Source organism: Mustela putorius, unplaced genomic scaffold (assembly GCF_011764305.1).
Source record: "Mustela putorius furo isolate JIRA1106 unplaced genomic scaffold, ASM1176430v1.1 tig00000083_pilon_pilon_pilon, whole genome shotgun sequence".
In the NCBI taxonomy this organism is placed as follows: domain Eukaryota; kingdom Metazoa; phylum Chordata; class Mammalia; order Carnivora; family Mustelidae; genus Mustela; species Mustela putorius.
In genome coordinates, this window is record NW_025421273.1 from 12,163,677 (window position 1) to 12,190,866 (window position 27,190).

At 44.2% G+C, this 27,190-nt stretch overlaps 1 protein-coding gene across 10 annotated transcripts in view; it reads left to right on the plus strand.

The window, feature by feature from the left end:
* ADD1 (adducin 1) overlaps nucleotides 1-27,190 on the plus strand; it is an 82,504-nt gene that overhangs the window by 41,865 nt on the left and 13,449 nt on the right. For 6 of the 10 annotated variants that reach the window (XM_045074979.1, XM_045074998.1, XM_045075006.1 and 3 more), the window contains exons 3-10: nucleotides 1,514-1,676; nucleotides 10,665-10,816; nucleotides 16,713-16,793; nucleotides 17,039-17,188; nucleotides 19,232-19,375; nucleotides 19,483-19,581; nucleotides 20,305-20,481; nucleotides 25,021-25,365. In XM_045074979.1, coding sequence (XP_044930914.1) covers nucleotides 1,514-1,676; nucleotides 10,665-10,816; nucleotides 16,713-16,793; nucleotides 17,039-17,188; nucleotides 19,232-19,375; nucleotides 19,483-19,581; nucleotides 20,305-20,481; nucleotides 25,021-25,365 — 1,311 coding nt within the window. The remainder of the gene's footprint in view (nucleotides 1-1,513; nucleotides 1,677-10,664; nucleotides 10,817-16,712; nucleotides 16,794-17,038; nucleotides 17,189-19,231; nucleotides 19,376-19,482; nucleotides 19,582-20,304; nucleotides 20,482-25,020; nucleotides 25,366-27,190) is intronic. The other 4 variants (XM_045074991.1, XM_045075023.1, XM_045074995.1 and 1 more) reach the window with 1 other exon arrangement.

Sequence of the window (27,190 nt, forward strand, 5' to 3'; positions counted from 1 at the left end):
AGGCACCTCTGATAAGATATTTCTTTGTAGGATATGTGAAAAATTATTTCAACATGGTTTGGGAAAGGAAAGCTATAAATTAATCTGTATTGTTAAAGTAGTGACTTTATATTAAAGTCACCATCAACCCAACTTAATCCTTTTACCTAGTTTAGGATCTTTTTTAAAAATTTAAGATTATTTGATAAAGGATGAATGTTTTAGGATTTCTTTTTCAACTTTTAAAAGTGATTAAGAGAATCTATTTTGAGGAAAATACTGAGAAGCACAAAGTAGAACATGAAAATTGCTAATAATTCCATCACTGAGATGATTATAGTAAACATTTGGATGTATCTAGTGTTCTACGTTTAGATATGTATTCACTCTTTTGTTTTTTGTTTTTTTTTTTTTTAAAGATTTTATTTATTTATTTGACAGAGAGAGATCACAAGTAGGCAGAGAGGCAGGCAGAGAGAGGAGGAAGCAGGCTCTCCACGGAGCAGAGAGCCCAATGCGGGGCTCGATCCCAGGACCCCGAGATCATGACCTGAGCCGAAGACAGAGGCTTTAACCCACTGAGCCACCTAGGCGCCCCAGAATCCGTGTTTTGTAAGAGTGAATACATATCAAGGGTGCCTGGGTGGCTCAGTGGGTTGAGCCGCTGCCTTCGGCTCAGGTCATGATCTCAGGGTCCTGGGATCGAGTCCCGCATCGGGCTCTCTGCTCGGCAGGGAGCCTGCTTCCTCCTCTCTCTGCCTGCCTCTCTGCCTACTTGTGATCTTTGTCTGTCAAATAAATAAATAAAATCTTAAAAATAAAAAAAACCCCACAGATTCTGTTGCTTTACAACCATTTCACAATCAAAAATATATGAAGAGCAATTTTATGTCATTTATTAATTTTTCTCAGCCTTTTTGTTGACCGTGTGCATAGATGGACTGTGTCCGTTGTAAGGTGGACCCGTGTGTATAATCATATTTCTACTGTTTTGACTGTTACCTGCTAGAAGTCCTGCTGGAACTAACATCTATCATCTTTGAGTATATCCCTTCCCCACTAGTGTGCATGCACTCTTTTCTCTCTCTTTTTTTTTTTAAAGATTTTATTTATTTATTTGACAGAGAGAAATCACAAGTAGATGGAGAGGCAGGCAGAGAGAAAGAGAGGGAAGTAGGCTCTCCGCTGAGCAGAGAGCCCGATGCGGGACTCGATCCCAGGACTCCAAGATCACGACCCGAGCCGAAGGCAGCGGCCCAACCCACTGAGCCATACAGGCGCCCCCTAATTATTTCTTTCAAAAAGATTATTAGTGATAGAATGTTAAGATTTTTAAGCTCTTATATTACTTACATTACTTTCTAGCAATAATGTAGCAATTGATGCTCCAAGTAGTAATGTATGAGAATATCCATTTACTTTTCTAGCCTTGGATGAAAACAAACAAAAAGGTAGTCTGTGTGTTAGTTACCTCTGCCTTCCCAAGGTATGGAAGAGAGATAGTGTCTCACTGTTCTCATTTGCCTTTTACTAGGCTTTCTGTGAAGAGTTGGAATCAATGATACAGGAACAATTTAAGAAGGGGAAGAACCCCACAGGCCTGTTGGCGCTACAGCAGATTGCAGATTTCATGACCGCGAACGTACCGAACGTCTACCCCGCAGCTCCGCAAGGGGGGATGGCGGCCTTGAACATGAGTAAGTAGTTCCTGACTCTCTGTACCCATTTGGTCATTTTGTAAGCTATATTTCCTGTTCTTACGGGAAGTAGATTGGTGTACATCGTGATTGAGTTTTTTGAAAATTAATGTTTTAGTTACAGTGAAAGGCTGTAAGTCTGAAAATGTCTTGAAGGTAGAGGGCTCCCTTTTTAAAAATTTATATTTATATTTTCTTAAAGATTTTACTTATTTGTTTGAGAGAGTGTGTGTACGTAGAGGGAGGAAGAGAGAGGGAGAAGCAGGATCTCTGCTGAGCAGGGAGCCCTATGCAGAGCTCCATTGCAGGATCCTGGGACCATGATCTGATCTGAAGGCAGACGCTTAATGACTGAGCCACCGTAGGCATCCCTAGATGGCTCCCTTTTTTTATGAGCCAATAGGACTGTTCTTTCTCAGGCTGATGGACTTTTGTGTGGCTTCACAGACCCTTTGTGAACTAAAAATACTCAGAAACAGTGCTTATGGAGGAGCACATCAGTTTGCCTGAACTTATTTCAGTCAGGCCAGCATTTCATATCCACCACTCCTTACTGCTGCTTGTAAATGGGTGAGAGACAGACATTCCAAAAGCAAGCAGGTTGGGAAATATTGGATGGGTGACCGTGAGCAAAGAATGGTTAGCGTGCAGAGGTGGAGGAGCGTTGCTCTGGGTGTTGAACTTGTAAATGTTAACGTGACAGGGTGAACCCAGAGCAGCATGAGTGTCAGCCACTCTGACCTGTGTGCTGCGTGCTGGACCGATGCCTGACAGCTGTAGTTGGCTAGTCAGCTTCTGATGGGCCAACATGCACCAGTGCTTTCTGTTTGGTCACCAGGCATTGGCTACTTACGTGTCAGTTCCATGGTATTCTCAGAAGTTGACCGACACCCATCGGAGTGATGCATTGTTAATGTCCAGCGAGTGATGGACATTTACTACCTAAGGTTTTACTCTGAAGTCAAACCGTAGTCAGATTTTCTTATTTTCACAGGATTCTTCATGGATTCTAGTGCTGTCTCATATGTATTAGATAAAAGGGTGGTCTCATATGTATTAGATAAAAGGGTGATGTAATGTATTTACTTGCATATTGTCTTATAATTAGAGAAAAGGAAATTTTGTTGCAATAATGCCACACCAAAAAAGAGAAAGAAATCTGAGGGTTAGAAAGTGGGTTAAAGCCTCTGCCTTCGGCTCAGGTCATGACCCCAGGGTTCTGGGATCGAGCCCTGTGTCTGGCTCTCTGCTCTGCAGGGAGCCTGCTTCCCCTCTTTCTGTCTCTGCCTGCCTCTCTGCCTACTTGTGATCTCTGCAAATAAATTAAAAAAATAAATAAATCTAATTAATTTTAATTATATCTAATAGTATGTTTCTTAAGAGTACAAATTTAAAAACAAAGTAGTACAACTTTTGTTGTAAGCTGTGTATAGATGGCGTAGAACAAATGTTATACAGCTTACAAGTGGCATTCAGGTTTTATACCTTTTCTGCTCCCACCTAGGTTAAAAAAGAAATTAAGGGTATTGATTGATTGTCTCTCCCCTATCATCCTCTCAGAAGGAAATGCCATCTTTCTTAAAGGTTTTATTTTGTTTTAAAAATTATTTAATAATTTTTAATAGAATTTATTTCATAGAGAGAGCACAAGCAGAGGGAGAGGCAGAGGGACCAGCAGACTCCCCACTGAGCAGGGAGGCCAACAGTGCAGGGCTCGATCCCAAGATGCTGAGCTCAACATCTGAGCTGAAGCCAGATGCTTAACAGACTGAGCTACCCAGGTGTTGTTAGTAGCCATTGATGCTCAATACGTAGATCTATTTATTTTACTTTTAAGTATTTGCTACACCCAACGTGGGGTTCCAACTCAACCTGGAGATCAGGAGTTACATTCTCCGCCAACTGAGCCAGCCAGGCATCCCAAGAACCTCTGTCTTGACTTGTAACCACTGCCTTGCTCTTCTTCATGGTTTCATTGCCCAAATGGTCATCCCGAAATACTAGGGTTTAGTTTTTGTCTATTTTTAGTACTTTTTTTTTAACCTTTTTCAGGCTCCAATTTACCCCTTTCTCTCTCTTTTTAAGGCTTATTTTTAGAGAGGGGCGGGTGCCCATTTTGGGAAGGGGGAAAGGGAAAGGGAGAGAATATCAAGGAGACTTCTCGCTGTGCTCAGAGCCTGATGCAGGGCTGAGTCTCATGACTGGGAGATTATGACCTGAGCCAAAACCAAGAGTCAGACGCCCAACTGAGCAAAGCACCCAGACTCCCCAAAACCATGTTCTTTAAACTCAAAAGTGTAAGGAGGAGGGGTGCCTGGGTGGCTAGGTCAGTTGAGCACCCAACTCTTGATTTTGGCTTAGGTCATGATCTCAGAATTGTGAGATGGAGCCTGCCATCAGGCTCCTTGGTCAGTGAGGAGACTGCTTGGGTCTCTCTCTCTCTCCCCCTCTGCCCCTCCCCGTGCTTGTGCTTGTGCGCGTGCGCGCTCTCTCTCTCTCTCTTTCGGTCTCAAATAAATAAATAAGTCTTCAAAAAAAATAAAGAGGGATGCCTGGGTGGCTCAGGTCATAATCCTAGGGTCCTGGGATCAAGTCCTGCATGGGGCTTTTTGCTCAGCAGGGAGCCTGCTTCTCCCTTTGCTTGCTGCTCCCCCTAATTGTACTTTCTCTCTCTATGACAAATAAATAGATAAACTCTTAAAAAATAAAAATAAAAATGGGTTTGTTGACCTGCAGAATCTGCTACAGCCTGAATTTTGCTGATTCCATCTCCATGGTACTGCTAACCTTGTTCTTTGGTATTCCAAGTTTATAGCCAGTTGGTAGTTGGATCTAGATGCTTGACTGTGTTTGGATTCAGCTTTCTGGCAAAACCTACTCTCTGTAGGTGGTTCTGTGTTCTGTCAGTGGGTACATAGTCTGGCTGTTCCTTTTTGCATTGTTAGCAGCTATTGATTCTCAAGATGGAGGTCCATTAATTTAATAAAGATTCCAAGGTGGAGATATTTTAATGTCATCATTCCTCCTTTGTATTTATTAACTAGACTATTTCTGTGAAATAGTCCAACTTCCCTGGAAATGGGGCATGGTTGGAAAGGGGCCACCCCCTTCCCCATCAGTCATTGCATGTTTGAGGGGAGTGTCTTGCTAAACTATTTGTAGATGATCTGTTTCTGGGTTGGAGTTTCACATGTTGCAGAGCAGTTTCCTCATTGTCATCTATTGAAATCAGGCTTGGGGCAGCTGCATGGCTCAGTTGGTTATGCGTCTGCCTTCAGCTCAAGTCATGATCCCAGGGTCCTGGGATAGACCTCTGCGTTGTCCGTTGTCTGAGCTCCCTCTCCCTTTGCACCTTCCCCCCCCCCTTCCCCACTAGTGTGCATGCACTCTTTTCTCTCTCTTTCCTTTCTCTCTCTTTCTCAAATAAATAAATAAAATATTTAAAAAAAAAAATCAGGCTTGCACACAAGAAAAGGAGCTTTCTCTCAACTATTTTTGGTTACCCGTGATACGGTTTATATGGGAAAAGTAAACCTTTTCAAAATAAGTTGGTTTCCTGTCATTGTTTCTAAGATGACCAACTGTTATATTTGGGTGTTATTTCATAGATTTCAGTATATTTAATGAGTTTCAGAACATTGCAGTTAACCTTTCTGACTGGTGGAAGTCCCTTCAGGTTGACCTCTGAGCCTAGTAGTCTTTGACTTTCCAGGCCATCCCCTACAAGGAGATGTTCTAGGTTCCCTGAGTGTATTTCCTGCCCCAGGTCTGGAATTGGTCATTTCAAAAAGAAATCTTTATTTCTTTTTGTGGGAAATGGAAATTAGTCTAGGTATTATAGCAGTGGATACATTGCTGGGTACAGTAGCAGTGAGCTGGGTTAGTCATTCTTTCTAGGCCTTTTTAGTGGATAGAGGTAGGAAATATATTATTACCTTATGAATTACATGGCATACTGTTGAACGTTGGAATTTTAAGTATACAGTGGAATTATAATTCTATTTAAAATTCAGTACCAAGGGGTTTTTACCTGATCTCCTCTAACCTTTATTTTCCTCTCTTCCACAAAAAAATTCTGATTTTTAAGGACAACAGGAATAACAAAACCAGAATATTACATGATCACTCATTTGTTTTTTCCATGTATCACACACAATAGCGATATCCTACCAATATTATGTTCCCTCTTCATGATTGAAAATAGTTGCATTCTGTGTTGTGAGCATATAACCATGACAGATATCATCTCCATCTTACAACACTCATTTAGTATTATAATTAGTAACTTAATTCTGTAATAAATATATATTTAATGCTCACCACTGCCTTCGTATCAGTGTACTCCTAGTCATTTTGGTTGTCTTAAGTGCCTTCTCTAGTAGCCTTCTCAGAAAATGCTTGTGGAAACAATACTTTGAGTTCTTGCATGCTGGCATTTATATGGCAATATGAATTTGGTTTGGTTAGTTAGGCCCTAGACTCATATTTTCGATTTTATGAATCTTAAATGATTTTCTTCTGCCTCAAAGCACTACTGTTAAAATTGAAGATAATCTTTCCATTTAAGTGACTTGGTCTCTTTTGCTAGATGTTCAGAATACTTTTTTTTTTCTTTAGAGACTAGCAGTTTTACCAGAATATATGTCTTAGCATTGGTCATCCTGGGTTAATTTTCTCAGATGACGTGGTCTTCCAGATCTTTTGTATTCTAGGAACATTGAATTGGTTTTTAGTGTTTATCCTGTTCCATTTTGTTTCCTACTGCCCAGATGCTGTTGTGTGCATGTTGGAGTTTGTCTTCCTTGACTGTCACTTGTTCTGAAGACCTATTTATTGCTTCATTTCTTTATGATTTAAAAAAATTCTCTTTACATTCTTTTCTTCTACTTTGAGTTTAGTATTATTTTAATACTTTCTTTACCATATTATGAAATAACAGGTTATAGTTTTCATCTGTTTTGTGGACATGTCTTTCTTGTGTGTTTTCATTATCTGTAGGGATGTGGTTCTGCTCTTTTTTCTTGATAGAATTTTTGTATGGTATTTGATCATGGTATTTTTCTGTTCTTTTTTTTTTTTTTTTTAAGATTTTTGTTTATTTATTTTAGAGAGCACAAGGGGGAGGGAAGGACAGAGCAAGAGGGAGAGGGACAAGCAGATTGCCCGCAGAGCCTAGCACTGTAGTTCAGTCCCAGGACCCTGAGATCATGACCCAAGCCAAAGTCAGACAACCAGCTGAGCCAACCAGGCACCCCCTTTTCTTTTCATTTTTACATGAAATTAGTTTTCTTGAAGGATTCTGGTTCAGAAAATCATTTCTTTTATTCTTTTTCTTTTCTTTTTTTTAAGGTTTTGTTATTTGACACAGAGAGAGAGAGACAGCAAGAGAAGGAATACAAGCAGGGAGAGTGGGAGAGAGAGAGAAGCAGACTTCCTGCTGAGCAGGGAGCCTGATATGGGGCTCCATCCCAACCTGAGCCAAAGGTAGAGGCTTGACTGAGCCACCCAGGGACCCCCAGAAAAGCTTTTCTAATGTCATGGCTCTAGAGCTCCCTCTTCATTGTTTTTGTGAAGTGCCAAAAAATATGGCAGTTTATTGAAGCGATTGGGTTCTATTCCCCTTCCTTGTTTTTATCTGGATTCTTCACCTCTGTTTTCTTTATAGTTCTGTGTTAGTCATTTTGGGTTCTAATTACCACAGATTTCTTTGTGTGAGACTGTCCTGAAAGTCAGTTTTAAATGGCTAGTTTGGAAAATTTTTTTTAAGGATTTAAGTGTGCAGAACTCCTGGTCTCGGCTGCTATTCTCAAATTGGCCCTCTAAGCTTATTGTAGTGAGTTCCTGGAGGTTCTTTTGGGAGTTTGGCAAATGGTCTATGGTTCCTTCTGCTTCTTCCTTCAGAAATGATGATGTCCTACACTGTATGTCAACCCTACCCAGTTTTTTATGTATATGTGTTTGTGTATATATATGTGTGTGTGTGTGTGTTTAAGATTTTATTTATTTATTTGACAGTCAGAGATCACAAGTAGGTGGAGAGGCAGGCAGAGAGAGAGGAGGAAGCAGGCTCCCTGCTGAGCAGACAGCCTGACGTGGGGCTCGATCCCAGGACCCTGGGATCATGACCTGAGCTGAAGGCGGAGGCCTTAACTCACTGAGCCACCCAGGTGCCCCCCCCCCCCCGGTTATATTTTTTGTTTCATCATTCTACCTCATTACCTAGTGTTATAGGTATCACCCTTAGGTTTTCGCTTTGCTATCTTAGTTTGTGTAGCTAATTTTTTTGTGCAGGGTCAGGATAGAAATTTAATAAGATTCAAAAACTGTACTCACTGCTACCATCTTCTGAAAATCTTCTAAAAGACAGTTTTTAAGAATTAAAGATCTAAAGTAAATGTTGACCTATGTTAAATCAAGATAATAGGTGGTTTTTTTTTTGTATTGTTCTCTATGTTCTTCTGTATGCTTAAGATAGCTTATAATTAAAGAAAAGATTCAAATTTAGCAACATGTAATGAGGAGTCATGCAGATAGTTTTTTTCTCCCCTTCCTTCCCTGTATGTATGTTTTTGCTTGTTTGTTTTACTTTTTCTTGCCTTATTGCATGGTTGAGAATCACCAGTATTCAGTAAGAATGCCAGAGTATAATTCCTGATTTTGGGAGAGAAACATTCAGTCTTTCATCATTATGCTTGATGTCCCTGGTAGGTTTTTTTGTAGATGTCCCTTATCAAGTTGAGGAGACTTCTATTCCTAATTTGTGGAGTGCTTTTATCCTAAATGGATGTTGAATTTTGTGAAATGCTCTTTCTGTATCTATTAAAATGATCTCATGGTTTTTGTTCTCAATACAGTGAATTGTATTTATTGCTTTTTTTTTTTTAAAGATTTTATTTATTTATTTGACAGAGAGATAGATCACAAGTAGGCAGAGATGCAGACAGAGAGAGAGGGGAAAGCAGGCTCCCCGCTGAGTGGAGAGCCCAATGTGGGGCTCCTTCTCAGTTCCCTGATATCATGACCTGAGCTGAAGGCAGAGGCTTAATCCACTGAGCCACCCAGATGCCCCTATTTATTGCTTTCTTGAATGCTGAACCAATTTTGTATGCCTGAGATAATCCCCTTTTGCCCCCATCATGATGTGTTAGTCTGTCTGTTGCTGGACTATTTGCTGAAATTTTGTTAAGTAATTTTTAGTCTGCGTTCATGGGAGATACTCGTCTTTTTTCTCACGTAACACACTGTCTTTTTATGGTTTTGATATCAAGGTGATGCTGGGCCTGATAGAGTGAATTGGAAAGTGTTTCTGGAAGAACTTGTATAGAACTTTTGAGAAGAGTTTTTATGGAATTGGTATTTTTTACTTAAATATATGGTAGAATTCACAGTGATGTCATCTGGGTCTGGAGTTTTCTTTCTTCCTTCCTTTTTTTAAGATGTTATTCATTTATTTATTTTAGAGAAAGGGAGCTCCTGCAAGAGGAGGGAGGGGCTGAGGGTTATGGCAAGGAGGAGGGAAAGAATAACAAGGAGATCCTGCCCTGGGCACAGAGCCCATGTAGGGTTTGATCCCACAACCCTGAGACCACAACTCCAGCTGAAATCAAGAGTGGAAGCTCCCCTGGCCCGGGAGTTTTCTTTATGGAATTTTTTTTTTTTTTTTAAAGATTTTATTTATTTATTTGACAGAGAGAAATCACAAGTAGACAGAGAGGCAGGCAGAGAGAGAGGGAAACAGGCTCCCTGCTGAGCAGAGAGCCCGATGCGGGACTCGATCCCAAGACCCTGAGATCATGACCTGAGCTGAAGGCAGCGGCTTAATCCACTGAGCCACCCAGGCGCCCCTATGGAAATGTTTTTAACTGCAAATTCAGCTTAATGGAAACAGGGCTATTCAGCATGTCTGTTTCTTCTGGAGTGAGCTTTGGTAGCTTATGTCTTTCTAGGATTTTGTCTGTTTCATGTAAATTAAAACGTGCTGGTATAGTTGTTCATATTATCCTGTTATTATCCTTTTTAATGTCATTAGGGTATGTAGTGATGTCCTTTCTCTGTTGCTTCTTACTGGTGACTTCTGCTTCTGCTGTGTTTTGTGGGAATCTGCCTTTTTTCTTCTTTTATTTTGTTTCCTTTCATTTTGTGTTTCCTTTCTTTTGATTTCATTATTTTGGTTTTAATCCTCAAGATTAAATGTTTTTCTCTATTGTTTTCATTTTTCTAAAGATTGATTTATTCTTAAGAGAGAATGTGAGCAAATGTGTGTGGGGGGGTTGGGCAGAGGGAGAGGGAAAGAGAATCTCCTGCAGACCCCCCACTGAGCACGGAGCCTGATGCAGGGCTGTGTCCCATGACCCTGACACCATGAGCGGAGCCTAAACCAAGAGTCTGATGCCTGACAGTAGCACCCAGGTGCCCTCTTGTTATTTTTCTGTTTGACTGATATCTCCTTTTTCTTCACTCTTTTTTTTTTACTCTTTTTGGATTTAGTTTTCTTTCTTAGTTTCATAAGATGAAACCTAGATCATTTAAAAACATTTTTTTTAAGGCTTTATTTATTCATTTGAGAGAAAGAGCATGAACAGGGGAGAGAGATAGAGGGAGAGGGAGAAGACGACTCCCCAATGAGCAGGGAGCCTGATGTTGACTTGATCCCAGAACCCTGAGATCAGGACCTGAGCTGAAGGCAGTTGCTTAATGGACTGAGCCACCTAGGCGCTCTCTTCTTTTCTAATACATATGTTTACTGCTGTAAATTTTCTTATAAGCATCGCTTTACTGCATTCCACAAATTTTGCTACCATTTTTTTCTTGATTTCTAACTTAATTGTATTAATGTTGGGGAACATGATTTTTATGAAATAGTCTTTGAAGTTTTTGAGTCTTACTTCATAGCCCAGTGTAGAATATTAATATCTCAGGATTATTATTACTTGTGTTATATTTTATCAGAAATAGTAAGTGTTTGGGTTTGTTTCTCTTCTATTTCAGGTCTTGGTATGGTAACTCCTGTGAATGACCTGAGAGGATCTGATTCAATCGCCTATGACAAAGGGGAGAAATTACTGCGGTGTAAGTTGGCAGCATTTTATCGGCTGGCAGATCTCTTTGGATGGTCTCAGCTTATCTACAATCATATCACAGTGAGTATTAAATGGGGTAGAAACCGAGTAATAAATGGACTATTACGTATCTGGCACCACCTCTTCCCGTTTAGGGAAAGAAGGGTCAACTGAGCTGAAGTCAGTCTTGGAATACCTTCTTTCTCATTCCTGACTGCAGAGTATAATCATCTGAGAATTATGTAGTTTGAATTAAAAATTACAAGGACAGTACTTTAAAACTCACTTTTTGCATACTGACCTTATAAATGAGCGTTTACCAAAGTATAGTTTTCTCCTGTTACCTGGGGTCTTGCTTTCTGCAGCTTCAGTTAAACTTGCTGTTGGCCAGTCCAGAAATTCATGGCCCTGCTTCTGGTGTATCATCAAGGTCAGTGGTAGCCGCTCGCTGAGTCACACGCCCACAGCACTCACCTCTTGCAGCTCCTCACAGGGGCAGTTGATCACCTACATCATCACAAGAAGAAGGGTGAGCACAGGGAAGTGAGACATTTTGAGAGAGAGGGAGAGATCATATTCACACAACTTTCATTGTAGTGTATTATTATACTTATTCTAGTTTATTATTCGTTATTGTTATTAATCTCTTGCTGTGCCTAGTTTATAAATCAGACTTTATCATTGGTATGTAGACATAGGGGAAAATAGTGTATATCGGGTTTGGTACTGTCTGCAGTTTCTGGCATCCACTGGGGGTCTTGGAATGTCTCCCTAGGATACAGGCCATTCCCAAAAATCTTTTTATGTCTAAAAACCAAAGAATGAAGATGTTTGTTTTATTTCTTGTTCTGACCCAAGTCTTCTATTTCTCATAGTTCCTTTCCTTTCCTTTTCCTTTTCCTTTCTTTCCTTTCCTTTCCTTTCCTTTCCTTTCCTTTCCTTTCCTTTCCTTTTTAAAAGATTGTTTTTATTTGGCAGAGAGAGCACAAGCAGAGGGAGCAGCCGGCAGAGGGAGAGGGAGAAACAGACTCCCCGCTGAGCAGGGAGTCTGATATGGGACTCAGTCCCGGGACCCTGGGATCATGACCTGGGTCGAAGGCAGACGCTTAACTGACTGAGCCACCCAGGCGTCCCATCTCATAGTTTTTTCTTTAGCTGCTCCAGTTTTAGCTATTTTTTAACATTATCAGGACTTTTGTTTTCTTCTTTCAGTAAGTATTTACTTTGTGTCTGCTGTAAATATTGATTCTGTATCAAGCATTATTCTAGCTCTGGGGTTCTGTCATGGAGTGAGACAGGTCCTGCCTTTTTGGCTCGTCCTTTCTACATCCCAAGCCACTGGCCCCTGTTTCCTCCCTGTTTGGTCCAGCTTGGTGTATCCTGTCCGTGCCACTCTTCGCCAGTACTATGCTATCCGTCCCTGCCCCCAAGCACCAGACCCTGCTGCAGGGAGCCTCAACACACCCCACTGGCTTTCTTCTTAGACTGCAGCCCCAGTTGCAAATGAATCCCCAGTGCTGCCTGGCACTGTAGAACGTCTCACTTAGCCAGCTCACTCGTGTTTCTCTACTCTGTCTATTGTCCTCGAAACTCTTGACCTCTTTTCTCCTAGCAAATGAGCACAGTGTGTCACAGAGCATGTGGGAGCACCTGACCACCTGCAGCCAAACCTTGTTTCCCAGTTGGAGTTTCACCCCGTCTCTTGCCCCCTTTGATTCCTAGTGCCTTGTCAGGTTTCTGTTTTTCTCTTTGCTCTTCTGTTGAGATAACCTCTTTCTCTGACTTTTATACTTATTCCAGTCTCTGTTTCTTCATTGAATTTCTGTTATTGGATATTTCAAGTTATTAATATAGTGCCTACTTCTAGTAATAAGTGTGCCTCCCACGGATGTCTGCAGAAGTCAGTCCTGCTGGTACTCTCACCTCCCCTAGGGCCACTGCTGTTAACAGCCGCTTAGACTGTTTTACCCTTTTCTTCAGAGCCAGCGCACATGTAGGAGATTTTCATACGTGGACTGGTAGTGGTGCTAGGTTTGCTCCATTATAGCCTGCAGGGAGTGCTAAGCCTCTGAGGAGGAGGGTGGTCTGGAGCCCACCTTTTTGGCTAGTGCACTGTGCTTCTGGGACATGGTATGGATCTTGGCCAGAGATGTTGTGTTACCCTCCCCTCTCTCTCTTCCCCATGTTGCCATTAAAGTTCGCTTTTGAAAATGCAAACCTGGCCCTTTCGTGTCCCCACGGTCAGGCCTGTAGGATATTACCTCCACCGAGCACACCTACTCCATTTCCCCCAAAGCAGTTACTATCACCCATACTTTCCATTTGCTTGTCTGCCATCCATCTCCACTCATAGGAACATTGAGTCTGTGAAGGGTGCTTCTGTAGGTACACAACAACCCAAAATCCAGCCTCAGTAAAAATATCGAACAGGAACTGGGAACTCCGTGGTGCCTTGTGGTGCTTGCTTAGAGGGTCCACTTAGCCTGCCACTTCTGCCAGTTCTTCCAGTTCTGTCCCTGGCACCTGCATGAGAATTGCCAGCATCTGTGACTGATCCTGCTTGACAGAGTGCTCTGTGGAGGGAGTTTTATGCTCAATGGTTGGCTGAGTTCCATGAAAATGTTACATCTACAATCAGAAACTTAATCCTTGGCTTTACTAACAGCTTCATATTCTTTGGGGGTTTTAAAATGCTGTTTACCAGTAGTCCCCACTATGAATGCTGTTTAAGTTTAACTTGCTGAAATTGCTTTTACCACCCATTACCCCCTTTATTTAGTACTTGGCAGAATTAAAACATTAGTTAATGTTCACTCTTTTGTAGATGATCTGGGTGGCCTTTAATACTTATGAGTAGAGAAGATACTGAAGCACAAAAAATATTTCCTGTATCTTGTGAACTAGAGAATCTTTGAGGAAGAAAATTTTATTCTTATTTTTTTAACTACTTATGGCATTCATTTTTTGTTTTACAATCTAAGTGTTATCATATAAACTCTTTTTTTTTTTAAAGATTTTATTTATTTATTTGACAGAGAGAAATCACAAGTAGACAGAGAGGCAGGCAGAGAGAGAGAGAGGGAAGCAGGCTCCCTGCCGAGCAGAGAGCCCGATGCGGGACTCGATCCCAGGACCCTGAGATCATGACCTGAGCCGAAGGCAGTGGCTTAACCCACTGAGCCACCCAGGCGCCCCTATCATATAAACTCTTAACAGAAAATAAATATTAACAGTATTTGTCAGTGCAACCAAAAAGTGCTACCAGGTCACTGTGCCCTTTCTTTGAAAGGGGGCCTAGGGATTTTCTGCTGAAGGGAGTTAAGAGCGCTAGCAGGCATTGGAGGATTGGAGATGATTGTTTGCATTAGATCTCTGTCTTAAGATCACATCAGGTTTCGAGAAGCTTTGGAGGGGTGTGTGTCAGAAGCCACGGTGGCCCAGTTAGCATGGGAGCTAGACTTCTCCTCGTGGTGGCGCTTAGCTAATGCTGAGGCCTTTCCACCTCTAAATACCTCTTGGTTCAGCTCCAGCGTGAACTGCGGGGTGTGCTAAGCCTCGGGGGTGGGGGGGAAGGTCTGGAGCCCACCTTTGTGGCCAGTGTGCTATATTTCTGGGACATGGTGTAGATCTTTACCAGAGAGGCTGTGTTGGGTGTCTTTGGTTTTTAGGGAGTGACCTTAAAATCTTCGATGTGAGTGCTCAGTCCTTCTGGACAGACAAGGGGCACCAGGTGTGTAGAAACATATGCAGTGAGGGTGGCACCAGCCCTTCGGAAACTTTCTTGCAGATATTCTCTGCTCTTGTTTACTTCGCACCTATATTTAGTACTTTCGCCTTTCTAATTTAGAGAGAGAGAGAGTGCGCGCCTGCATGTGTGCGCATGTGGTGGGGAGGGGCAAAAGGAGAGAAAAAGAGAATCTCAAGCAGGCTCCACACCCAGCATGGAGCCAGATACAGGTTCGATCTCACAACACTGAGATCATAACCTGAGCCAAATCACAAGTCAGATGCTTAACAAAGTGAGCCACACAGGTGCCCCAGCACTTTTTCCTTTTTTGCTTCAGACTCAGAAAATTCTATATTTTAAGCTTTTTCTATTAAAATATGTAGATTTGATAGGGGTTTTTTTTTTTTTTTTTTTTTTTTTTTTTTTGAGATACATTTTGTTTGAGAGAGCAAGAGAGAGCATGAGCAGGGGGTGGGACAGAGGAAGAGGAAGAAGTAGACTCCGCACTGAGTGGAAGCCCATCACAGGGCTCCATCCTAGGACCCTGAGATCATTACCTGAGCCGAAAGCAAGAGCCAGGCGCCCAACCAAGTGAGCCATCCAGGTATCCCTAGATTTGCTAGGCTCTTAAGTCAAGGAAGAAAAACTGTTAGTATTCTTTATAATAAAATTTGAGTCTAAATATCCAGGAGTAGGTGGGATGTGGCCCCATTATTAACACCAGTTTGAGAGAATGTTGTATGCTATGAACAACGTTATAAAGACCATGTGAAGAAATGAGAAGTCATTATAAGCAAGAGAGCATACAGTGTCTAGAGCTAGTAACTGTACACACAAGGTCTGCATGGTGTTAGGGAAGCATGTTATTGGCTTTGTAGTAGGTTTTTAACGTGGAACCTGATAGCATGCTTTTAAAATGTATACTCTTGACAAAAAGTTCAAGAGTAGCTAAGATGAAGTAAGTAAGGAGTTTTTCCTACCGGCTGTCATCTTATAAAGTGATGGTAATTAGAATAGTGTGCTTTGGGCAAAGGAAGAGACAGACCAGTGGGACAGAACAGAACCTGGAGCCAGATTTCATGTACTGAAATCAGAGACAGAGAAGAGTCTGCATTGTGGATTGTAATTGACGCTGACACAATTGGACTGAAAAATCGAAATTGGAAAGTTATATATTTATACCCACAAAGCAATTCCGCGAATTCAGAAGTTTTTTTTTTTAATTGGTCAGGCCACACCCCACTGCCTTTTAAAAGTCATTTTATTTTACTTTTTTAAGATTTATTTTATTATTTTTGACAGACATCACAAAAGGCAAAGAGGCAGGCAGAGAGAGAGGGGGAAGCAGCCTCCCCGCTGAGCAGAGAGCCAAAGGCAGAGACTTTAACCCACTGAGCCACCAAGGTGCCCTCAGAATTTTTTTTTTAATTTTAAAGATTTTATTTATTTGAGAGAGAGAGCATGAGTGGGAGGGATGGGTAGAGGGAGAAGCAGGCTGCCTGTGTGGGGCTCGATCCCAGGACCCTGGGATCATGACCTAGGCTGAAGGTAGGTGCTTAACCCAGGTACCCCTAGATTGTAATTTTTAAAGAAGATGGCAGTAGAAGCACAGAGCTCCCATACCCTGCTGGAAGGAGTGTACATTTAATTAGGTCCTTTGGATATAATTTAGTGTGTCTGAAAAAACCTGACCATGTATGCTGGGAGACAGGTACAAGAACGTTCCCGGCACTGGGTTACGTAGGAAAACAGGAGCCATGGGCATTGACAGAAGAATGGACACATTTGTTGTGTATTCATCCAGTATATGAGTATCATAATGTGGAGGAATCTCAGAAATAATGTGGAGGAAGAAAGGTCACTGAAAAATGCAGTATGATTCCAATTATTTGAGGTTTTGAGCACTAAAGACAAAGTCTATTTGGACAAAAGTAAGTTTTGGTTTCCACCATGATATGCCTGAGGAGTGGCGTCTTTCTGCATGTGGTGCTGATTTGGTAGCCACAGGTTTCCTCTTTATGAAGTCAGTTGTCATGAATGTGACCAGGATGCATGTTATATACCCGAGACGTGACTACAGTATGATGATGGAAGCTTCCAATCCTTTTAGTTCCGTGACAGACGCTGTACCTATGGGCTTTCCTGCATAGCTCACAGAATGCGCACAATAAACCTGTGAGTTTGTGTATAGAAAGAGATGTGAATATTTTCAGTTGGATTTTTGAGCTGACTCAGCAATTTTTCTTACAGACCAGAGTGAGCTCTGAGCAGGAACATTTCCTCATTGTTCCCTTTGGACTTCTCTATAGTGAAGTGACTGCATCCAGTTTGGTAAGAATATCCTTTTCCTCTTGGGTGTCATGTGTGTCTACGTCATAGTTGATAATTAAATACATTTTAATCCCATGAGACATAAAATCCAAGAAAGAGGACAAAGTTTGTGTTTTGTGTGATAAACTCAGAAAAAAAAAGCTTTAGAATTAGTTATAAACACTTTAAACTTTGGCTGAAATAATTTCTAGGAAGGGTCATTTGAAATCCTCTTGACATCTTAAATTTTTTTTGCTTATTTTCAGGTTAAAGTCAATATACAAGGAGAGATAGTAGATCGTGGAAGTACTAACCTAGGAGTAAACCAGGCTGGCTTTGTGTTACACTCTGCCATCTACGCTGCGCGACCAGACGTCAAGTGCGTGGTGCATATCCACACGCCGGCAGGGGCTGCGGTGAGTGTGCTGCTCCCTGAGCGAATCGGAGTGAAAGCTGTGGAGCGGGGGGCGCTTCACGTGTCCTCATAGTTGTGCTCTCTTGAGGCAACAAGTCAATAAGCCTGGTTTTGTGGAGTAGAAAAAGTCTTTGACTAAGTTTACTTTCTTAAAAGAATTTTTTTTCCTTTTAAGGGGTCTATACACTCTCTAATTTTGGAAAACCTGTGTGAATCTGAAAGTGTCCATTAGACTTAACAGAAACTTGGAGTGTGTTGGGGGTGAGGTCAGACTTCAGTGTGGGGAAGACCGCTGGGAGCTGCAGAGGGAGGGCCGTAAGCAGACTCCTTGTCTGTGAAGAGGGTTTGTGGGGGGTGCCAGACAGGCTGCAGGGGGAGGATGCGGTGGTCTCCGGGAAGTGCTACGGGGATGCAGGAGGCCTGGACCTGCTCATGGTCCCTGGGGTGCCGGATAGGGGTGGCAGACGTGAGAAGGGGATGGTTGAGGCCTGGAAGCCTCTAGGCCAGGGCTGGATCATGATAGGAAGGAGAGGAGGAACGGCTGTGACAAGAGAAAGGCACAGACCTTGTAAGCTGTTGGGAGACCTGGCCTCTGAGGCCGGAGCTTCCCCAGAGCCCACCTCAGCACAGTCAACAAGCCTGGGCCCTTCTTGTGCCCACGGGCCAGACCTCCCAGCCTGAACATGCTGGTTGTTAGTATGATCATGTGACAGTGAAACGCTTCAACTCTCCAGAATTGGCTTTTTATCACCGATTGTATATTCTAATGACTTTTTGGACTTATTTTTACCACACCATAACCTCGTGGATTCAATAATGCTGAATGTTTACCTGATGTTTTAATGTCATGTGTATTGGATTGTTTCAATGAATGTTTGATCTGTCTGGCTTAGTTATTTTACTTTGAATATGTGGTTCTAGATGTCAACATAAGAGTTTTAGTAGAGCTATCATTTTCTGAAATTTTTTCTAAAAAAAAAAGCGTGCTCTTCCAGCCACAAAAAGTCCATGCATTTTAACGAACTATTAGCGGTACTTTTAAAAATATGGTTATAAACAGCTTACTGTATAATTATTTTTTGAAGATTTTATTTATTGATTTGACAGAGAGAGAGATCCCAAGTAGACCGAGAAGCAGGCAGAGGGGTGGGGGGGAAGCAGGCTCCCCGCTGAGCAGAGAGCCCGATTCGGGGCTTGATCCCAGGACCCTGGGATTATGACCTGAGCCGAAGGTAGAGGCTTTAACCCACTGAGCCACCCAGGAGCCCCTGTATAATTTATTTTAAAACATGCCAGATCACTTCACTTGGAAATTTCTTCTCCTAGGAAGGCTGATGCCGTGAGAGAGATTAAATGTGACGTTGCTACCTTTTTTTGTGGTGGCATCTTTTAGATGAACTTGTGTGCAGTTGTTGCCCTTGTGGATACTCTTGGAATCTTTGGAGCCTGTTAGTTGAGGTAGAAATCCTTAAAAGTTAGCACATTCCAAAGTCAGTTTGGGAACATTAAGGAAATTAAGGGCTTTATGAACACTTAGGATTGTTTTATTGCAATAGAAGAGAAATTATACAGCATAATTATTCTAAACTTCAGAAATTGGCTCTTATCTACATTTCACGTTTCATTCTCCCCTACAGCCTGAGATGACAGGTGGGTCAGAACCTTTCAGCATGTCCAAACCTTCTCTTTGCAGGGTCATGGCTCACTCAGAGGGAGCCCTTGTCATACTTTGCAGTAGGGCCGGGCTCATCTTGTGAGGAAGCCTGAGCTCATATAGCATTATGATCAGTGTGGGAGAAGTCCAGAAAGACGTGGAATTTCTTTTGAGGCTCTCCCAGCATTGTGATGCCTTTGATTTTTAAGTGTCCATCTGTAGTAAGCCCCAGAAGTAAAGTTCATCTTAAATTCATAGGTTCATTTCTTTCTGAGAAGAGAACAAAATAAAATATGTTCCCCTTTTTATTTCTTTGAGGAAAGCGTTTGCCACGTCATTAAGGTGTGACTGTTGATTTGTCTTCATTCATGGTGACTGCTTGTTCTCTAGGTCTCGGCGATGAAATGTGGCCTCTTGCCAATCTCCCCGGAGGCGCTTTCCCTTGGAGAAGTGGCTTACCATGATTACCATGGGATTCTGGTTGAGGAGGAGGAAAAAGTATTAATTCAGAAAAATTTGGGGCCTAAAAGCAAGGTCAGTAGGCATCTAATCTGGTATTTAAATTGTGCAGGAAAGAAGAAAAAAGTCAGAGTAAGCTGTCTTCTTGCGTAGCTCCCTCGAGCTTTCGTGTCTCCCTACAGGTTCTTATTCTCCGGAATCACGGGCTCGTGTCAGTCGGAGGGAGTGTTGAGGAGGCCTTCTACTATATCCATAATCTGGTGGTCGCGTGTGAGATCCAGGTGGGCGGGGACCAGTTTCTGTAGGCTATGACTTATTTTGGCGTTTGCAGGGTTCTTGCAGATTTTTGATACTTAAGTTTAGTAGGAATGAGTTTTTGCATAATCTCTTTGCCTGAGGTTGAGCTAGTGGATTTGGAAACTGACCAGAGCAAATGCCATTTTACCGATTTAAGTTGGTGAATGGTATTGGGCTTTTCATTTCTATTGTTTGTTATTCAAATATAGACGTCACCATCACTTACAGAATGCTAGTGTGTGCCAGCCCCATATCAGGTGCTTCATTTACATGTTATTTCGTTTGCCCCTCATGGCCCTGTTCGTGGAGGCAAGTACAGAGAGGGAGACACTTGCCTGGGCGCCACCAAGCCAGTTGTGTTCAATCCCAAGTCTGTGCTCTCCCCACTGGAACCTTAACTTCATCTAGGCAGCATTGCAGTCCCCAGGCTCCTTCATACAGCCTTAAAAGGGGCTTTGTTTCCCCGTTTCTCCTCCAAGCATGAGGACCCAGTATCTTTGTTTTGCTAATGAAGAACTTCTGAAAATGACTTTATGTGTGGGTTATCTGTCTCTGTCCATCCTTCAGTTTTTATTCTTAACACTCTGATGGCTTGGTTTCGTCCGAGACCTACATTTCTGTTTGAGTCATCTCTTGTCGTCATCTGATCTGATCCTTTTGTCCTTGGCAAGAAACTCAAACGGTACTATTTGCTTGTTTTGGAAAAGGTTCGAACTCTGGCCAGTGCAGGAGGGCCGGACAACTTAGTCCTCCTGGATCCTGGCAAGTACAAAGCCAAATCCCGTTCCCCAGAGTCCCCAGGAGGGGAGGGTACCAGCTCACCTCCTAAGTGGCAGATTGGCGAGCAGGAGTTTGAAGCCCTTATGCGGATGCTCGATAATCTGGTAAGATCATTGTTACCACCTGACAATAAAGCTTCTGTTCCAAAAGCAGCAATGTCGGTGTTTTTATAGCAAGTGAAATTGCTGTCTTCACGCAGTGTGTGAATGCCTTCCCCTCAAAAATCATGAAGAAGCACCAGGGCAATTGAACTCCTAAGCTAAGTCACAATAAAATAGGGAGGGTTGCTTGTGTTCCTTTATTGTTCGAAAGGAGTCACCTTTGTGGAGACAGGAGCAGAGAGCATGCCTGCTCAGAAGTGGACAGTTTGGCCCTGGAGCAGCAGTTAGCAGCGCCTGACCTCCCACAAGCAGGCCGGGTGGGGGGAGGTAAGGGGGGTGGGGAGCTTTAGCGTAGCAAGATGGAGCCCCCCCCCCCCCGCACGCCGTGTGCTGCCATAGCTGTGGCGGGTGCTGTCGATGGCAGCACGGGGGCCTATGGGGCTCGTGGGGCCCATTCTAGCCTAACAGGACTGTTGGACCAGGGCACAGGTGGAACGGGTGGCCTCAGGAGGCAGGAAGTCTAACTTCCTTAAAGATTTTGGAACAGAAAGAGTATCAGATTCAGTGTGTGCGAAGTGTCCTCGGGCTGGATTTGTTAAGTCAGGGCGGAATGAACAGAGAAAGCAGAATCTTCCATAACTCCTGAATTCACTGGCCCCGTAAAGATGGATTGCGTTAACTGACCAGCTGCTCTTGAGCCTGTAGCCACTAAAAGAACACAAGGAGTGCATGACCTAGCTAGGGAGATGGACACACAATGCTAGAGGCAGCTGAGCGTTTGGGATCTGAGTTCTGACAGGGCGTGATGAGGGCTGCAGAGGTGGAGACAGGGCACAGCCCAGGTCACGAGGAGCAAGAGGAGGAACAGAGCTCACTAAGGAGATAAAAGAAGCCACTGGCATTAGGTGGGAGGGGCAGTGGTGGCTCAGGTGTCAGCACTGGGCGGCAGGTTACCCCAAGGGGCCTGACGAGGCAGAGAGTGCTGGGGTGGCTTCTTCTCTTCTCCTGGCAGGCACTCTAATGTCTCACTGCTCTGTGACCCTGAAGTCAGGCAGGGAACAGGAGAAAGGACTAAGAATGGAGAATGCCAGCCCACCACATGTTGTGTGCTCAGTGCCTTCTCAAAGAGGGAGAGAAACCAGAATTAGGCAATAACTCTAATTTGCTAGAGGAGGGAGAGGAAGGATGAAAGATGAATTGTTGAAGTGCTTGTTACAAGGGTGTGGTATTCGGTGTCCTTACTACACATGGTCGCACAGTCGTTATTGTCATTTAAAAAAAATTAATTTAAAATTTTAAATTCATTTTTTAAAATTAAATTAATTAACTTATTTATTTATTGACAGAGAGATCACAAATAGGCAGAGAGTCAAGCAGAGAGAGAGAGAGGGAGAAGCAGGTTCCCTGCTGAGCAGAGAGCCTGATGCAGGGCTCGATCCCAGGACCCTGGGATCATGACATGAGCTGAAGGCAGAGGCTTTAACCCACTGAGCCACCCATGCATCCCGTTATTGTAATTTTTTTTTTTTAAAGATTTTATTTATTCATCAGAGAGAGAGAGAGAGCACAGGCAGACAGAATGGCAGGCAAAGGCAGAGGGAGAAGCAGGCTCCCCGCCAAGCAAGGAGCCCGATGTGGGACTCGATCCCAGGACGCCGGGACCATGACCTGAGCCGAAGGCAGCTGCCCAACCAACTGAGCCACCCAGGCGTCCCGCGTTATTGTAATTTTTTAAAAAAGATTTTATTTATTTGACAGGGAGAGCAAGAGCGTATAAGCAGGGGAAGGGGCACTGGAAAGGGAGAAGCAGGAGAGGGAGAAGCAGACTCCCCACTGAGTGGGGAGCCCAATAATGCAGGACTTGATCCCAGAACCCTGGGATTGTGACCTGAGCCAAAGGCAGACACTTAACCTACTGAGCATCCCAAGTGTCCTGATTATTGTCATTTTAAAAAAAATTTATTTGACAGAGACACAGGGAGAGAGGGAACACAAGCAGGGGGAGTGGGAGAGAGAGAAACAGGCTTCCTCCTGAGAGGGACCCTGGGACCACAACTCAAGCTGAAGACAGATGCTTAATGACTGAGTCATCCAGGCCGCTGCTAATAGTCCACATTTTAGTGTAGCATTTGATTAACCATGTATGTTTGCCCGTAATTGAGCAGGGTACATGATAGTTGAAGATTCTCATACTTTAAGACCTATTTGAACATAGAGTTAGAAGAAATGCTAAATTGCTTCCCTGAAAAACCAAGATGTAATTCCAGCTTGTCAAAGAAGGAAGGAATCCTTATGTTCAGCTGTAAGCCACTGCCCTACAGCAGGTCTGAGGCCTGAGGATTGCTTCTCATTTTAGGATTGTAGCATTTAAAGGGGAAGTATAAGAAACCGTACCCTCTGAGGATAAGGTTTTGTGATGTTCTAGTGGTTTATCTTGGAGTCATGGTGACTACTTAGGTGTCTTCCTGAGGAAGAAGACACTGCAGTTGTTAAGAACCGTGTTTTGCTGAAGGTGGCCTTTTCACCACCGAGTGGTTAGCACTCAGCGTCAGTGGCACGCTCAGCAGTGGAAATGCTGTGGGGTGGACACTTGCCTGTCTTCCTGAGGGCAGCAGTGGGGGAAACAAACAGCCACCGAGTGATGACTTCGTTTCGGGATTGTTACCACCGTTTTTTGAACGTAGTAAAGGAATGATTGGTAATGAAAGTGGTCTCCAAGGAAGAGGAGCACCCAAAGGGAGCAAATTCCTCCCCTTCTGTCTTACAGGACAGAATTGGGAGAAACATGAAGGATTCTAAAGCTCCTCGGCAGGCAGAGCACCAGCCGTGGCCCCTCTTGCATGACCAGCCTCTGATTCTCTGGTCACTCCCTGTTCCTTTGTGGTTGTGAATGACTTGGTCCAGACATGCAGCTGTGGGTCAGGAGCTGGCTGAACCAGATTCTTGGCTTAGGGTCTCACAAGGAAGGCTGTAGTCACCGTGTCAGCCAGGACTGGATGTTATCAGAAGGCTGGGTGGGGGAGAATCCACTTCTAGGCTCCTTGGGAGTGTGGGCAGGATTGATTTTCCTAACAGCTGTAAGAGTCCTGGCAGCTTGGTTTTCCAGAGTCAGTGATGGACAGAGAGACTCTCTCAGCATGGGTGCCATACTTGGGGTGCTTGGGTGGTGTAGTCGGTTGAGCTCCTAACTCTTGGTTTTAGCTCAGTGACATCACAATCTCAGGGTGGTGGAATCAAGTCCCATGTCAGTCTCTGCAGTTGGCATGGGGTCTACCTGAAGTTCTCTCTTCCTCTTCCTCTGCCCCTCCCACTCAGGCGCTCTCTTGTGTGCATGCTCTCTCTGAAATAAATCAATCTTAAAAACAACAACAACAAAAGGATGGGTGCTACACTCGTAAGTAATGCATCCAATCACCTTTGCCAAATTCTGCTGATTAGAAGCTAGTTAGGTCCTGCCGAGCTCCAGGAGGGAGGAGCTGCAGCAGGCAGGTGGGGGGTGGTGTGCTGTGGAATGGGGTCATCATGAAGTCTGTATGCCACAGCCACCAGGTGCTAAGCACTGGTTAGGAGTAAGATGTCACACTTGCCTTGGGGAGAGTGTCTTTATAACTCAACACACAGGCCAGTCCAGCATGCAGGCCCAGTGCTATGACAGTGTGTTCTTGAGGTGTGAACCTGCAGGGCCCCATCGTAATGCCCTTAGTGAGTGGTTATGAGGCAGAATGGAAGGTTCAACTTGAGCGTTGTTACATTCAAAAGTAAAGCAGTTTTGTCAGGAACCTTTGACCTTCCCCAAAGATTGTGACAGTATCTAAACTTTATCCTAAAAGGTAAACAAAAAGCTAAGTATTAATTAATACAGCCTGTACTCTAGCCAGCAGCAAGTAAGCCGTGTTTAAATATTGAATTTATTAACTGTCTGAAACCGAGCACACTGCCTAACCAGTTCTCAGGTCAGAACATAGCAGCACCGGGGTGCCTGGCTGGCTCAGTCACTGGAGCATGGGACGCTTGACCTCAGCGTTGTGAGTTCAAGCCCCGTGTTGGGTGTGGAGCCTCCTTTAAAACAAATAAAAGAAAACAAAACACCCCAGCAGCATCTCAGGACCCTGTGTCCCTTTCAGGCACTTACCCATCCCAGGGGTGACCACTGCCACTGTGGTTTTACCTCTTTTTATCCTTTTTATGAATGGAAGAATACAGTGTGTTTTTTCCCATTTGGTTCCTTTGACTCCACATCATTTTTGTGAGATTCCCTCTAATGTCGCCCCCGGTCCTGGAGTATTTGCTCAGGTTCCAGGTCCCTAGTTCATTGTGTGGACGTCCCTCAGTTGGCCTGCTCAGGTATTGCTCGCTCTTTCTGGTCTGGGGCTGTTAGGAGCAGTGCTGCTTTCAGAGTTCTGGTGTCAGTCCTGGTGTCTCTGCCAGCCAACAGCTAGGTGCCTGCACGCCCAGCTTTTCTAGGGCTTTCCACACAGTCTTCTGAGGTGACAGTGTCGAGATCTGGAATGGTGACTGTCGTTCTGTCTCTTTGTGCCCTAGGGTTACAGAACTGGCTACCCTTACCGATACCCTGCTCTGAGAGAGAAATCTAAAAAACACAGCGATGTGGAGGCTCCTGCAAGTGTCACAGGTTACTCCTTCGCTGGTGACGGGGACCCGGGCACTTGCTCCCCTCTCAGACACAGTTTTCAGAAGCAGCAGCGGGAGAAGACAAGATGGCTGAGCTCTGGCCGGGGTGACGATGCTTCTGAGGAGGGGCAGAACGGAAGCAGCCCCAAGTCGAAGACTAAGGTGTGGACGAACGTTACACACGATCGCGTGAAACCCTTGCTGCAGTCTCTCTCGTCCGGTGTCTGCGTGCCAAGCTGTATTACCAACTGCTTGGTCTGTGCCTACCTTACTGTTCATAGTTAGATGACGTAGAGCAAGTGGGTAGCTGGGGCTTCGGAGGCTTTGGGAATCCAGTCCCCCGACCCGGACTGAAAGCAAACCTTCCTCATTAACCTTCCTTAGCCCAAACCAGAATCTGCTCTGTGCATCAGCTGTAATTCAACTAAATCTGTCTGCTTGAAACTGCTTAAGATCTGTCCTTCAGTAGCTCCACGCAGCAGAGATCCTGAGTAACTCACGCGTGTTAACCCACAAGTTGGAGCTGCCATTTAACTCAAATTGTATTGAAGGAGTCATAAAACTTCTTGTACAAAATGGTAGTTTGGTCTCAAGCTGTGATCGTGGTGTCTTAATCTCCAGTGATTTCACATAGTCTCTGCAATCTGTGCTTTCGAGTCTCCAGTGTTGTCTTAAGCAGTTTACTTTGTCTCACGGGCGTTTCCTCTACTGACCTTGTCCTCTCTAGTTAGCCTTGTGCCCTGCTCGCTGTCCCAAAGCCTCCGAATGCTCTAAGCCAGCTGCCTTGTGCATGGACTGTTGCATGTGAGTAGACGGCCATAGTGGTGAGTCGTGTGACTCCTGCTGGGTGTGGCATGACCCAAGTGCAGCGCAGGCCACCTGCAGGCACCCGCGACAGACCCTGTCGGCGTGCTTTGTGCCAGGAGGGGCAAGCACGGCCCTGAAAGGTATTCGCTGGCCTGGTTCTCGCGCCCTGTGGGGACTGGTTTTCACTGCCCCCTCAGCCAGCCGCAGACAGTTGGGTGGCTCCCAGGCTACAGACTAGGGAGGCCCCTGGCATGGGGTCCTGTGAAGAGTCAGGGGCCGGGTGGACTCCTCCTCTCTGCATGCCACGTTCTGTAGGAGTCCAGGTGACGTTAGCTCAGCGGGCCTGGCAGGGCCTTCTGTTCCCCAAATAACAGTGTTTTTACTTTATAGATTTATTCCAAAGAACACAGCTCTGTCTTCCGCAGGTGGCTGTGGTGAGAGTCTCTGTGCTCCTGAGCGGACGGGTCATGTGGGCAGAGACTCCGCGCGCACGTGGCAGGGCTCAGCATTTGAGCCCGTCTCCTCTTTCCTCTATCCTCCCTCTCTCCCTCTCCCTCGTTTTTTCTTTTCAAGTTTCTTTTGTTTCGTTTTTTTTTTTTTTTTTTTTTTTTTTTTTGCTTGTTAAAGGGGGTGGGCCTAAAAACCACCTTTCCACTGCTGACAGAAATAGGCAGTGCCGAGTGGCTGTGGTGAGGTTTTCCAAAGTGCCCTTGTAGTGGCAGCTGTACATTTTATTTGCAATTGGCTTGAGAACACATGCACTCCCGTGAGGTCCTTGAGGCAGTGCACATGACACTGATGGGGAGACCTGGCTCAGCGGCAATGTGTGGGTCTTCCCTGCTCCGGGGTAGCTCAGGCTCCGACTGCTGCTCCCAGGTCGGTATGTGAACTCATGGTCACTGTTCTTAAGTTTCAGACGTGTTCAAGCTTCTGAGGTTATTGGGTTAATGTTTTTTACTAAAATGTTTACTAAAGAGCTGGAGTTGTTTTTATCTGAGAAGATAACCGTCAGTGAGTACCTTGCAGCTCACGCCCATCCCACACTCCCCTTCGCGGCGGCTAAGCTCTTGCCACTTGTGTTGCTTTCTTGAAGCCTTATGGTTTCTGGCTCCCCGACTGCCTCCTGAAAGTACCCTGAAAGGCATAACACTGCCGGCCTTGTTTCACTGCTCAGTGCTCACCCATGCCTGCGAATGAGAATCTGATGAAAAACCTCATATTTGATTGGTGATACCAAAACTGGCTGGTGAAAGCGTGGTTGACACTATGCACT